Source organism: Podarcis erhardii (genome assembly GCF_964252035.2).
Source record: "Podarcis erhardii genome assembly, chromosome: 14".
Classification (NCBI taxonomy): Eukaryota; Metazoa; Chordata; class Lepidosauria; order Squamata; family Lacertidae; genus Podarcis; species Podarcis erhardii.
Genome location: NC_138503.1, coordinates 859243 through 874384, shown reverse-complemented (window position 1 = coordinate 874384; position 15142 = coordinate 859243). Strand labels below are relative to the sequence as shown.

The window sequence follows — 15142 nt, the reverse complement described above, 5'->3', positions numbered from 1 at the left end:
CCTCAGCATTCCATGGTCACCAAGCAAGTTCAGTCCTCACTGAACCACTGGGGATGGCGGGGGTGGGTGAGTGGGAGAGACAATGACTTGGCTTCCTTCTTCTAGACTTCTTTCCCCATCTTTCCACAAACTTCGCACATTTTCCCCAGACCTGCTGCTCCCTCCCTCCTGTGCGTGAGTGAGGCCATTTTGGTTCCATAAGGAACAGCACTCATGGCCTGAACATTGCAAATAGATGGAATCCTGACTGGAAAGGCATGTGGGAACCAGGGCAAGTGAGGACAGAAGAAGAGGGAAAAGGCAACAGAAAAATGGAATGAAAAACAACATGGATAAATTTGCTATGCATGCTAAGCAATGCTGAACATGGGGAGGTGTCTTTAACACTTGAAATCATGCAATGAGGCTAGGCGTTTTTGCTCAGCTCTCATTCTACTAAATGATGAAAGACATCTAGAAGGTGGAGAAGAAGGTGCCTCTTGCTGCATCAACCAGAAGGTTTCTTCCTAGGAAGAGCCCTTCAACTCCTCTAAAAAGTGTTTGGGACTTTTTAGTTAGAGAAAAGGTGAGCAAAAGGAGTCATGACAGAAGCAGAAACTCACGATATATAAGCGAGGCACCAAATGGCTCCTTAAACCAGGGTTAGTCACCAAAATGGAATGTCCAGTTGCCATTTGGAGGCCAGATCGCTCGAAAGCCGTATTTTTCAATACAAACTTTTGGTTCCTGAAATTCATTCAGGTTGTGCAGATAAAATATCACAGATACAATTCTACAGGATGTGCTGCTAGTGTGTGAAAGCAGTCCAGATCCAAGGATCCCCAGGGATGCACCTTCAGATGGAGAAGACGCCAGACACCATCCTAGTGCCTAGGCATCTTCACTTGGTTGCAAGTGGCCAACAGCCAGGTGCAAAATGTGCCTGGAAATTTTTGAACACTGGACAGGAGATTATAAAATTTTGCATGGCATGGAGAAAATGAGTAAAGAAAAGTTTTTCTCCCTCTCTCATAATGCTAGAACTTATGAACATCTAATGAGGCTGAAGGCTGGAAGCTTCAAGCAAGTCCTTCTTTGTGCAGCACATAGTCCAACTACGGAGCCAGTGATGCTCCCAAAGCTAGATGGCTTTAAAAGAGGGGTGGACAAATTTATGGAGGAGAGGGAGTGGGAAGGCTCCTACTCAGGAGTTGCCGGCAATAATGCTTCTGGATATCACAGAAGGGCAGGCATGAGCATAAGAGTCTCACACTGATCAGAGGCTACAAAACCATTTCAGATTTGTTTTGTGGGGAGGGAAATGCAGGGAAGACAAAACAAACACACAACTAAAACATGGCCTTGATCCTGACAGCAATGATTGACTGTGGATTTCACTCCCTACACTGACCTTGCCACCAAGCAGACGGAGAAGCATATTGAGAAAACATGCTTTCGGAAAGAGGGAGCCATTTTGCAGCCTGGCATGGCTAGTTTCTCTTGTCAGGGTCAATATAGTCTAGATTCACATCTCCTCCCTCTTAAGCCCCCAAAACACACACTGTAAGAAAAGTGGAAATCAGTGAAAAGAAGAAGGGTATGATGTCACTGATTCATGGCAGGAAAAAGCCCCCCCCCCCAAAAAAGCTCAACAACTTTGACCTGCCCCCCGAATGGGTAGATCACTATCTTTTTTTTCTCGGAGTCTCTTGTGAGTTGGACACCCCTGGAATAGAACAAGGCATCCTTCCATCTTTACTGGGTGCCTCATTAGTATTAGTAATAATAATGATTAATAACAATTAATATTAATGATATATGTAACATTTACAGCACTCTGATCATTCAATATGTATCACATAATACAAATATGAAATCACTCCGCCGAGGGCTCTCATCTCAACTATCATACCTGCCTAGTGTCACTTTCCTCCTGCTTCCTTCCTTGTGTCTTCCACTGGGTCCTCTAAACCCCTCCCCTCTCTCCTCCTCCCCAATTATCTCATCTGGTCTCTTTGATTAAACTGCAGGGGGGGAGGGGCGCCTCCAAAACAGGTGCCAAGTGTCACAGTCAAATGCTCTTAACAATGCAGGCACATCCGGTTCCTTGCAGTTGGTGTGTGGTCCGGGGAGTCCAGGGCCCCAGCTGTGTGGCAAAGAGAAGGGAGGAAAGGGGGGGCTGCTTTGACACAATTGCACATCATAAATCTTGATTGAGAAAAGGCATCACAACCAAGACCTGTGGAAGTGAGCCCCAGTGCTTCAATGGGGGGGGGCACTTTGTGAGTGTACAGGCCTCAGTGGGAGTCCTTTCATTCATTAATAAGCCTTTGCAATTCTGTTTAACTAAAGACAGAGCACCGTTTTGCCTACAGCAGTTTACTTATGAGGTGGGCTGGCCCACTCATAAGGCAAGGTGAGGTGACCGCCTCAGGCAGCAGGATCCACAGGGCAGCAAATCTCCTCATTTTTCAGCAGGAGAATGAAGGGAACTGTCAGCAGAAGTAGTCTTGGCCCCCATGGCCAGATCACTGGGTTTCTTTTCCATGAATTGGGAAAGGAGACCTCTCCACACAGAAACCAATTTGAGAAAGGAGAGCTAGCACATGTGTGAGAGAGACAGCGCACACATGTGGGAATCTGTGCATGTGTGAAAGTGTGCATGACAGCATGCATGTGAGTTTGCACATGTGAGTGAGTGTGAGAGCGTATGTGTGCATTTGTGTGTGGCTGGGTGTGTGTGTGTGTGTGTGTGTGTGTGTGTGAGAGAGAGAGAGAGAGAGAGAGAGAGAGAGAGAGAGAGAGAGAGAGAATGAATAAATGTGTGTGTTGGGTCAACTCACTTTGCATGTGCAGCCCTAGACCACTTTCCTCCACAAAAATTCAGCTTGGGGTTGGGGGTGAATGATTGTCCATCCCTCTTCTAAGCTGCTTGGTGCCAACTCTCACATGAACCTGCCCAATTATTAAGACCCCCCCCCCAACTTGAGGGGAAGTGGATAGAAACCAAAGGAATCTCCTTTCCAAAGGTAGCTCAGTTGTGCAGTTCTCCCCCCACTCCCAAATCTTCACTCCATATCCTTCTAAATGACTTTTAGGTACCAGTTCAAAATGTTGTGTTCACGCAAGTTTTTAATGGAGTTGAGTATTGTTTCAGCATTCTTCTTACTGAGTCCGGATACATTTTAACACTTTCTGCAGTATATATTTTGTTTGCACCTTTGCTGTTCTGTTCTTACCATTGATCTGTTTTGGGGGGAGGAGGGGGGGTTTAGGAGGCATGCACTTTAAAATTTGTTGCAAGCTACCTTGAAAACTAAGATGAAGCAGCAGGATATAAATAAATGCTGGGGAAAAATAATTAAAAATATAAAAACCACATCCCAATGGAATGCTTTCCTAGAAATGGAATGCATTTGGGGGCAAGCTGATATCTTTCTCCCACTCCACTTTCCTTTCATATCCTCTCAAGAATGGCAACTTGTGGCACCCAAAGCCAACTGCCAGTCCCTTGGGAATGCACAAAGGGAAGGTCACAGGGAGGGGGAGGCAGAGAGAAGGAGCAACAGAGTTTTCAGGAGTAGAAGAGGACAACAGAAGAAGACAGCAGGGCATGGGAAAGGGGCAGAGTCCAGGAAGCACAGCTAGGATCTCAAAAGGTCTGAAGAATTCAGAGAAATATAAATTGCTGGGAGAATTTTGACTAAGGGACCCGGAAGTTATTGATTGATTGATTGATTGATTGTGATGCAGGTGGTGGAATTTTTCCCGAGTGATTCATTTTCCATTGGAATTTTTTCCCAGTTTCATGAGTTCTTTAGTAACTATGAATGGATGTTGTCAGGGAACTGACATCAAAGCGAGAGGCGGAGGCAGGGCTCCAGAGCGATGCCGGAGAGGGAACCAGCAGGGGGGAAGGAATTCAGCGTGACACCAATAGAGAGGAGAGGGAGATGGAGGAATCGGTGTCAGGGCTCCAAGACCCTTCAACCGAAACTAGCGGAGAGAGTGCTGGCACGCCCCTGCCTTCCCCTTACTTGCGCAGACACGTTCCACGCAGGGAACATAGGAGGAGACTTGGGGTCAAACAGCTTTTATGCTGGAAGAGATTCAAGGAACGCCCACTGACGGATTCTGCAAGTGACTAACAGGTCACAGAGGGCGAGCTCTACCCCTAAACATGGTTGAGCAAACAAGCTGACTAAACTGAAGGCAATTTACGCACAAGTAACCCCCTCACAACCATTACAGCAACCCGTCAGTCCCTGCTGTTACTTGTGCGCAAGCAGTGGAAACATGAGCCAGACTGGAGGCGCCGGGGCAGCGGAGCAAGCTGCGGGGGCGCAGGACCTAGTGAAGAGGAACCAGGAGCTGGAACGGCATGCAGCACTGCTGATGGCGCGGCTGGATGAGAGGCGCACCCAGGACACGCAGGTTAGACCCACCCCTGTAGCAAAAAAGGTGCCCGGACTGGTACACAAATTTGGGGGGAAGCCCCAGGAATATAATGGATTCCGAACAGAAATAGAGTACGCCTTGCAGCTGCAGCATGATGACTTTGCTGACGAGGCAGCGCAGGTGGCGGCACCTTGAGGGCAGTGCGAGGGAATGGGTTAGACCCCTAATGGCCGCACAGAACCCCGCCATGAAGGACGTCCGGAAGTTTTTCTTTTTCTTTTTTTTAAAAAAATAATTTTTATTGGGTTTTTACATTTTATAACAACAAACACACACACAAAGACAAAAACACACAAAGACACAAATACAATTACATACCCTAATTTTCTTTACCCACTTTCATTGACTTCCCCCCACCTCCTCCTCTTACATCCCAGTTCCAAAATTAATTCAGCAAGTTCTTACCTAACCTCTTAAACATATTCATATTGTTTTTAAAAATTAAATTCTTTTTGTTTATCTATATTCAACTTATCCAATTCTCTTATAATCATTAATTTCTTTTTTTTAAGGTCGATCTAACTTCCCCTCCACAAATTTTCCCTTTATTATATTAATTATAGGTCGCATTGACCAAGTAAAACAAATCATAACATTTTATAGTTCTATTCTCTCTCCCCCCCCCCTGCCCCGGTTTCTGTCCCTTCCCAGACAAATGTCCAAAAAACAAACAAAAAATAGTTCTTAGCCCGGATTCCTCACGTCCGAGGCGTCTGATTCTCTGTCAGTCCCTCTCTGCCAACTATATTGGTAATCCTCTTTGTTGGTCCTAAGACCCCAAAGGAGTTCAGTCAGAGTCACATCATATTTTCTTTCATCCAGAATGTTGAAGAGTGTTTGCTGCGAAGGACCATCTAGTTTTCCATACTCAAGAGGAAAGTCCCAATCATGTTGCTTTATTCTTTTTAGTTTTAATATTCCAAGTACTCCAGGGACTTCTCTCTTCTTCTTTCTCATCTTTCGCAGGTTTGTAATCCAAAGGTCTTCTTGCTCATACTCTAACAATGCAGATTCCTGGTTGATATTTTCCACTTGTAGTGTCTGAACTCCTTCTTTCTTCTCTGTCAATTCCAAAGGCATCTCTTCCTGCTCAGCTGCAGAGTTTTTGTCATGCGTCTCCTTTGTGCATTCAGCAGAGTTGTTTGTTACAGAATTCAAGGTCATAAAAACTTTACTCAAAGCCATACTCTGCTCCTGCAGGATTCCCACGAGAAAGAACATTTTTTCTATCTCCGCCAGTAATTTTCCCTCTGCAGCCATTGTAATGTCACTAATTCCCCCTAGGGGGCTTTCAGTTATTTAGTAGTCCTTTTCCAATAATCTGTTGCTTTGTTATTATCAATACTTTGTTTCCAATCGCCTCAGTTCAAATGTATCAGCTTTAATTCCAAGAGTTGTTAAATAACAAAATTCTTTACTTTGTCCGCCCGTTTGACAGCTTCTTTGACAGCTGTCAAACTCCTTTCATTTCTTCCTCCGGCACCCAAATAGGACACTCCCGGGTTTTTGGGGGGGATTACACACAAAGTTCCAAAATTCCCTTTCTCTCCAGCACAAAATCTTCTTCTATCAAATTTGTGAAAAACTTTTAAATCATCAAAACAGTATTCATTCCGCCTTAATTCTCCGTTCCTTGCTTTAAATCGTCTAGAAGTAGAGGGGGTGCGGACTTCCCTTTAACACATCCCCCGATCGTGCCGAATTCACAGGATAAAATTTTTAAAGTCCAAATTCCACTACTCACGGGTCCTTTGTTATCCAGTCCAAATTTTAGGAAGAAAGTCAGCGCTCTCCGGCCATGGCTTGCGGCTTCGCTCCACTGAAGTAGCGGTCTACTCTCAGCACCACGCCACTCTCCGTACCCTCTCCGTAGCCTTTAAAAAGGCTCTTCGTGGGTCGGGGAGGGCGCTTAAGGTGCCCACCGAGTCACCAAGTCCGGAAGTTTTTCAGGCGATGGACGCTATGTATTCAAGCCAATTGGGGGAGAGTGTGACCCAGAGGGAGCTGATGAGATGCAAGCAGGGGGGATCTTTCCGTTAGAGACTACTGGTCCCGCTTTGCGATGTTAATACACCGGCTCAAATGGGATCTAGATAGCCCCCCCCATACGGATGCTGTTTGAGGAGGGCTTGTCCCCAACCGTTAAAGATGAACTCTCTTGCACGCCCCGCCCGGAGACTATGGATCAACTGACAAAAGCTGCGATGGCGATAGGCGCTCGCCAGGAAGCGCGCGCTTTGGAAAGGCAGGAAGGGAGAGGAGAGCGTTGCCCTGACTACCGCATTCCTGAGATGCCAAAGCACCCTTCCGATGATGTGGTGCCAATGGAAATTGATGGGGTGCGCGCACGCGAGGTTCCGAGCGCCCACCAAGGAGGCAAAAGGGAAGGAAAGGCTGGGAAAAGCACCAAGAAATGTTTCCTCTGCCAACGGCCAGGACACTTTGCCAGGGTCTGTCCACAAAGAAAGGCTTGGCAAGGGATGGTGGGAGCCGCTGGAAACGAGGAGGAGGGGGCAGAGGAAAAGGTGCAGGGAAACGCCAGCGCTTGACTGCCCACAGGGGGGCGCAGCAGCCAAGCGAACAACTAACAGAAGTGCCCCAACCGGACCCACCCAAGGTTTCTATAGCGATAGAGGTGGTGCTAGAACTCCCAAATGGACACCCAGTCAAGGTGAAGGCAATGCTGGACTCAGGCAGCTCCTGTAATTTTTTTAGTAAGGAGTTTGCACTGGAGCACCAGATCCACCTGCTGCCCCTTGATTTCCCACTCCAAGTGACCACGATAGATGGCAGGGAGCTGCTGGGAGGGGAGGTGACACATCAAACCCCGCCAATGAGAATGAGTGTGTCCAGGCACACAGAAACCATTGCCTTTCACGTGGCCACACTGGCGGGACCCCCTATAATACTGGGCATGAGCTGGCTAGTGCTACATGATCCAGTGGTGGCTTGGCATCAACAGACAGTCACCTTCGGGTCAGCGCACTGTTTGGAACACTGTCTAGGGGGAATGAAGCCCAGGGTGAGGTTGGCCAGAGTGGCAGCAACTACACTGAAGCAGAGAGCGGAAGTGCCGCCACAGTACGCGGACTTACAAGAGGTCTTCAGCGAGAGGGAAGCGGACAGGCTGCCGCCACATAGGCCCTTCGACTGCCAAATCAACCTACTTCCTGGGGCACAGCTGCCGGTGGGTAAGCTGTATGCCATGTCGGACCGAGAGATGCAGGAGTTGCGAGACTTTATAGACAAGAACCTGAAAAGGGGGTTTATAAGAGAACCTAAGGCAGTGGGGGGCAGCCCTGTGTTTTTTGTGGATAAGAAAAACACGGATCAGCCGAGGTTAGTCGTAGACTATCGAAGATTGAACCTCGTATCGGAACCCGTGACCTTCCCAATGCCCAGAATTGATGATATTCTGACCAGGGTAAGGAAGGGTAAGATTTTTACCAAGCTGGACCTTCGGGGAGCATACAACTTGATTAGAATGAGAGAGGGGGACGAATGGAAGACCACCATGTTCACCCCCCTAGGGGCCTTTGAGTACCTAGTCATGTCATTTGGATTACAGTCGGGCTCAGCCTCTTTTCAAAGCTTCATGCACCATGTGCTGGGTCCCCTGCTGTACAAGAACTGCGTAGCATTTCTGGACGACGTCCTGATCTATTCGGACAATGAAAAACAGCATGTCCAGGACGTCAGGGAAGTGCTGAAAAGGCTACAAGAGCACCAGCTGTGGGTCAAGCTGGAAAAGTGCCAGTTTCACGCCAAAGAAGTGGAATTTCTGGGATACAGGTTGTCAGACAGAGGCCTAGCCATGGACCCCGGCAAGGTGCAGGCGGTGCTGGAATGGAAGGCCCCCCAAACCCGGAAGGATGTGCAGAGGTTCCTCGGGTTCAGCAACTTCTACCGGAAGTTCATCAAGAACTTTGCCCACTTGACCGCGCCCATCACGGATTGCCTCAGTAGCAAAAAGAAGTTCGTCTGGACGGAAAGTGCCCAACGATCCTTCGAAAGGCTAAAGAAGGCGTTCGCCTCGGAGGAACAGCTCCTGCACGTGGATCTGCAGAAGCCGATGAGGCTAGAGACCGACGCATCGGACAGAGCGATAGGAGCGGTGCTACTCCAGCCAGGACGGGGCCAACACACCTGGAGACCGTGCACCTTCTTCTCAAGGAAGCTGAATAAATCGGAACAGAACTACACGGTGTATGATCGTGAACTGTTAGCTATTTATGCAGCATTTCGCCAGTGGAGACATCTCCTAATAGGAGCTCAGCACAAGATTCAGGTTTGCACTGATCACAAGAACTTGGAATACTGGAGAACAGCGCGAGTTCTCAACCAGAGACAGATTCGGGGGGCACAGGAGTTCTCCAAGTTCTTCTTTGAGATCAAGTACGTGCCAGGAGAAGAGAACGTGAGAGCAGACACGCTTTCCCGGAAACCGGAGTACACGGAAGGAGAAGGACCACCGGAAGCTCGACATGTGTTCCCTGAGGAACGATGGGTTTGTGGGGGGGCGTTGGTTGGGAAATGAGAACTAACCGAACTGATTCGCCAGGACGAATTTGCCCAAACCAGAATCAGGGAACTCGGGGAAAATGGGAGAGACCGGGGAGACTTCGAGGAAAGGGAAGGGTTACTGTATTACAAGGGAGCAATGTATGTGCCCGGGGGGACCCTACGGGAAAGGGTGCTCAAACAGCTTCACGACAACCCCACAGCGGGGCACTTTGGGCAACACAAAACTATGTTGCTGGTCACTAGGGAGTTTTGGTGGCCAAAGGTGAGGGAAGATGTACGAGAGTATGTACGGGGGTGTGACCGCTGCCAAAGAGCCAAGGGAGAGCGGGTAGCCCCGGCAGGGCTACTAGAACTCTTACCCACGCCGGGAAGACCCTGGGAGGTGGTGTTGATAGATTTCATGACAGATTTACCCAAATCCAAAGGTAAGACAGCAGTCATGGTAGTCGTGGATCTGCTAACCAAAATGTGCCATTTTATAGCATGCTCTCATGCAGTGACAGCAGAGGAAACCGCACAGCTGTTTGTAAATCACATCTTCAGGTTGCATAGGGCTCCTTCGAGGGTTATCTCTGATCGAGGGAAACAATTTACCTCGAGGTTCTGGAGGAGACTTATGAACTTATTGCAGGTGGAGGTGGGATTCTCGATGGCAAGGCACCCGGAGACTAACGGACAAGCAGAGAGGGCAAACAGCATATTACAGCAATATCTCCGCTGTTACGTCAACGAGAGACAGAACGATTGGGTAGATAAGCTAGCTCTGGCCGAGTTTGCGTATAACAATGCGGAGCATGTGTCCACGGGGATGAGCCGGTTCTTGGCTAATTATGGGTGTCATCCCCGAGCCTTTCCCGGGAGAGGGGAGGAAGGGTGGAGCGTGCCCGCCGCAGAGCAGTTCGTGGAAGAAATGGAAGCCCTGCACCAGCAGCTTAAGATGAATCTGGAAAGGGCCAAGGAGGAGTACAAGAGGCAAGCAGATAAACGTCGCCGGGAAGGGGAGACCATTAGGGTGGGGGACCGGGTGTGGTTATCCACTCAAGGATTACCCTTCAAGGGTGGGTGTAAGAAACTCAGGCCGAAGCGGCTGGGACCATTTGAGGTGGCACACCAAGTTAACCCGGTGGCATTCAGGCTCAAGTTGCCAGACAGCATGAAAATCCACCCGGTATTTCATAGGTCACAGCTCTCACCGTACAGAGCGGAGCGGAGGGTCCGGGAGGTAGGAGGAGAAGGGCTTACACACCCACCACTGGAAGAGAGGGAACACCACCACCAGGTAATGGAGATCCTGGATTCGCGATGGCAGGGGCGGCAGGTGGAGTACCTAGTAGCTTGGGAGGGGGAACCCGAGTCAGAAAACACGTGGGTTCCAGAAGGGGAAATAGATTATGGGTATCTGGTGGAAGAGTTCCACAACAGGTATCCGAGGAAGCCCAAACCCCTGGAGAGATTCTGGGAGGAACAATTTGCCACCACCGATGAGGAGGAAGAGGATTTTGTGGGTTTTCCAGCGTACCAAGAGGAAGGAAGAGAATCGTCAGGAGAGGAGGAATCAGATTGGGAAGCCCCTCCCGCCAGAAATCGGAGCGGGTGGGAAGCGGGGTTTGAGTCCTCGGACGATGACGGCAGCTCCTTTCGGGGGTTCCCTGCATCGTCGGCTGAAGATGGGGACAAGGTCACGTCACCGGGTCAGGCCGGGGGGGGAGGGGGTCCTGGGGGGGAGGTGGATGTCAGGGAACTGACATCAAAGCGAGAGGCGGAGGCAGGGCTCCAGAGCGATGCCGGAGAGGGAACCAGCAGGGGGGAAGGAATTCAGCGTGACACCAATAGAGAGGAGAGGGAGATGGAGGAATCGGTGTCAGGGCTCCAAGACCCTTCAACTGAAACTAGCAGAGAGAGTGCTGGCACGCCCCTGCCTTCCCCTTACTTGCGCAGACACGTTCCGCGCAGGGAACATAGGAGGAGACCTGGGGTCAAACAGCTTTTATGCTGGAAGAGATTCAAGGAACGCCCACTGACGGATTCTGCAAGTGACTAACAGGTCACGGAGGGCGAGCTCTACCCCTAAACATGGTTGAGCAAACAAGCTGACTAAACTGAAGGCAATTTACGCACAAGTAAATTACCCCTCACAACCATTACAGATGTCAATTGCAAATACACGTTGCTTGGCTTCAAAAATTTTAGCTTCATTAACAATAATACAAGTAAATATATGCACACAAAATTAGATCTCTCTTTAGGGTGTCAGAAAAATGTCCTGATGCACCCCCCCCCACTCCAATACAAACCACCCTAATTTGCATAGTGTAATTGCACTGGAACTTATCCTAATTTGCATAGAAAAGTTTTTGGGAAAAACGTCTGGGAATTTTCCAGTGCAATTTTTTTGGGGGGGAAAACCCCAAAACACAATTAACAACATAACACAACACTCTTTCCCAGGTGGTTCTCTGCCTCATGTTGGTTGGTTGGGGCATCTGTAGCCAGCCCTCCAAAGAGGATCTCAAGGTTTGGGGAATTCAGTGTTTTAGGTAGGCTGATGCCAAGCCATTTAGGGCCTTAAAGGTTAAAAGCAGCACTTGAAGCTGAGCCTGGGAACCGAAGGAAGCCACTTCATTCAACAAAGCCCAGGCCTCGTGAGGCCCAACTACCCTCTGCTAGTCACTTGCCTTGAATCCCTGCTCTGGAGCAATATGGAATTAGTTTACAAGGCAAAAAAGCAACACATGATTTAATTTGCTAGAAGCAGCCAAGATGCTAACAAGAAAATCCAGGAAACATATTACTGCATTTCTGTATTTGACTAGTTAGTGTTTGGGCTTTGGAGGATATACTGAAATTGACATAAGTAATAACAACTTTCAGAAGCTAAGAAATATGTGGCGGTTTAAATCTAGGGCATGTACCTGTTCACTTTTCCAGGATGGAGTAATAATATATGTACATATGTAATATATGTACAATGCAAGTGAAACGAAGCACATTGGTCAGGGTCTGGTCAATGCTTAGATAGCGGACACTAGCAAAGTTCACTAGTCCAGGGGTCTGCAAACTAAGGGCTGCGGGCTGGATCAGGCCCAATTGCCTTCAGGATCCGGCCCACAGACTGTCTGTGGATCATCAGCGTGGGGATTCTGTTCATTCAGGCTGCACCATTTTTTCCCTGCACCATTCCATTCCCCCCCCCCCCACACCGTGGCGGTGCCTCCTCCCTCCCTCCTCCTGGTTTCTCTGCACCCTGCCTAGAGGAGGAAGGGGGCTGAGTGCCATTTTAAGCAGCCCCTCTCTGGAGCCAGCCCTTTCACGCCGCTCATCTTCCCTCTGCCACTGCCGCCCTGGTGCTCCTGTGGGCCAGGGGGCAGAGCGGACGAGCTTCCTCTGCCTACCCACAAGAAGCAGCGGTGGTGGCGGCAGCCCCTGGGAAGGTAAGCACAGCAGCTGGGGCTGGGGAGGAGGACTACTTGCCCCCCTCACCTCTTCTTCCAGCCCCCCCCCCCGGTGCCGCTTCTCCAGCCCGCCACAAGGTCTGAGGGACAGTGGACTGGCCCACAGCTAAAAAAAATTGCCGACCCCTGTCCTAGTCCATGCCACCAAGACTAGATGGTGGTCTCCTCGGGGCGGGGACCTGCCCTCTTCTACTCTGCAAAGTACTGTCTGAGCCTTACGATCAGAAGCAGGGACCTTCCTATCTGGTGCATCCTTAGTCAAGAACTTATCAATGGGGACAGGGTGCCAACGTGAATGAAAATTTGGGAGGCCCAGGTAGGCCCCCCACACCACCACTTGAATGGCAAAGCCCACCAACTTTGGGGGTGCCTGGCCCCCTCAAAAATTTTATGGGGGGGTTGAAGAGACCTTGGCCCCTAGGAGAAAATCTGCTCTTTTTCTGGATAACATCTGAAAGACATTATCCATTTGGAAAGCGTTTTCTGACTGCTGCTTTTATTGTTTTTTGTGTGGGGGGTGGGCAGTTATTGCTGCTCTATGCTTTTTAAAAATATTACATGATTTTACACTGCTGTTGTACATTGCTGGTTTTTAAGATGCTTTGGGAAATTTGCTTGAAAAGCATGGAAGACATTCTTTAAGAAACCTAAACAAAGCCACCTGCAATCCGATGGAGTAATAGCAACAATGTATGCTGCCTTCAGTTCTATCCAAGACAGGCAATAGAAACGCAAGATTAAAAAAACTCCCACAGACCATTTTATTTAAATAAAAGGGTTACATTTATTAGTATAGTATCTTTTTCTCTGCCAGGACGGACAACGTTCACTTTTTCTGCTACAAGTTAGGAGTGTGAAAACTTTAACGGAGAAGAGACGCTCCCGAGCGGGGTTTGTGTCTCCCCGCCTTCGCGGGGGTCGCGGACCCCTTTCTGGGGCGCCTCCCGAAGGGATGAGCAACATCCACCTGGCTTGACTCAAGCGCAGCCGCAGCCGGCGGGATGGGCGGGCGCGACAAAGGAGGGCCGGATCCTTCCCGGGGGAGAAAGTGAAAAGGGCCAGAAGCAGAACACGGCGAAGGGCAGAGGGTGAGGCGGAAGCGCGCAGTCCTTGCGAGCGGGGCGGCGGGGAGAGAAGCCCCGAGGGAGCCGCGCGGAGCCCCGGGCAGAGGCGCAGGCGCGCTCTCGGGAAGAAGGGCGAGCCCAGCCAGGCTCCCGGCAGAAGCCCAGCTTCCCGGCTGCCCCGCCCGCGGCCGCGGATCCTGCGCGCTTGCCGGCCTTTCCCCTCCGCGGCACTTCCGCTCCAGGTCGCGCTGCTCTTTCTGGCCTCACAGCTTTTATAAAAGGGGTGAGGAATCTAGTCCCCCCCCCCGGAAAAAGAAAACACCACACACACAAACACGGGCGGGGGGCGGAAGGATTAGAAGAGAAAACCAGTTAATGAATGAGGCGTCAATTAATGGGGGAGAAGCCCCTGAGGCGGCTGGATCCACCCCCCCCAAGACAACTGCGGGGGAGAATGAGCCTTCCCGCTCCTCAAAAGGCACCCCGAGACCAAGAGCGAGTGTGTCCTTGCAGCCCCCACCCAAAGAAGCGAATTTCCTGGCTTGTTATCAACTCCTCCTCTTTTATCGGCGGATCCTAGCGGGAGGGGAGGGGGCGCCCCATGGCCCAGCCAGGCTCCTTCTCCGACTAGGCCGCATCGCAGCCCCCCCCCCGCAGCGGTTCTGATCTCCACGGAAACCTCCCCAGGGGGCCCCACTTCTGCCCCTCCCCTTGAGGTGGGGGGTGGCGGGACTTGGAGGGACGCAGCTCCCCCCGCCCACCAAGAACGGATTTCACCCCCGGGAAGAAGAGGGGAGGGGAAGGAGGGGCAAAAGGGAGCACAGTCCTTGGCCCTGGGTCCCCCTCAGTCGGGAGACGGGGGGGGGGCGCTGCTTCGCTTCCAGGAATGAGACGACCCCAAAACAGATGGGTACCCAGCGTTACTCTAGGCAAATAAATACTATTTATGCATCTCCTTACTCTTTCCCCTCGCGATCCGCGTTGTTGCGAAGCTGTTTAAAAGAGCGCAGCCAAGAGGCCCGAGAGGCTCCCATCGCAGCCCAAGACCTGGGAAGGAGCCGAGAGGAGCCTCTCCGGAGAAACCCCGCCATCCCGGCCGCCCCGCCCTCCTCCCTGGCCGCGGTCCCCCAAGCTCTGGGGCCCGGTGAGCTCCTACCTGCTCCTCCTCGGGGCTCAGCTCCGCCGCCATCCGGCCCTCGGGGCGCTCCCAGGACTCGACGCCGGCCAGGGAGCAGGAGATCGTGCGAGTTTTCCACAGCTACCACCCCACAAACATTTCCCAAAGCAGCTCGTCTCCTTTTTCCTCCTCCTCCCACGTTTTTCGGGGGATCGCTCAGCTCGGGTCGCTCCCAAAGTTGGAGGATCGCATTCTTCGTCGTCGTTGTTCTCTTCCCTCCCTTTTATGATGCGCTTTTGTAGATATATAGATATATGCAAGTATTTTTTGAAAAGGGCGGTGGGAGCACGGAGGGGAGCGCCCGATTATTAGTATTCGGTGGGTGGGTTTTTTTTGCGCCCCTCTCTCCTTTTCACTGTAACAGGGACGGCGACAACGACAACTTCGACAAAAAAAGTTCCGTTAAAAAGAAAGGTCCTGGAAAACAAAAAACCTCTCCCTTGATAAAATAAGAATGCCAAGTCTGATTCAGCCGCGGTGAATGTCTT

At 50.5% G+C, this 15142-nt stretch overlaps 1 protein-coding gene across 2 annotated transcripts in view; it reads right to left on the bottom strand.

Moving 5' to 3' along the window:
• Positions 1-14772, bottom strand: part of PTPN9 (protein tyrosine phosphatase non-receptor type 9) — an 87118-nt gene extending 72346 nt beyond the window's left edge. The window contains exon 1 of one of the 2 annotated variants that reach the window (XM_081838987.1): positions 14634-14772. In XM_081838987.1, coding sequence (XP_081695113.1) covers positions 14634-14666 — 33 coding nt within the window. In that variant the 5' untranslated portion in view covers positions 14667-14772. Of the gene's footprint in view, positions 1-14437; positions 14581-14633 lie in introns of those variants that run through there. The other variant, XM_081838988.1, reaches the window with a different exon arrangement.
• Positions 14773-15142: the final 370 nt, after the last annotated feature.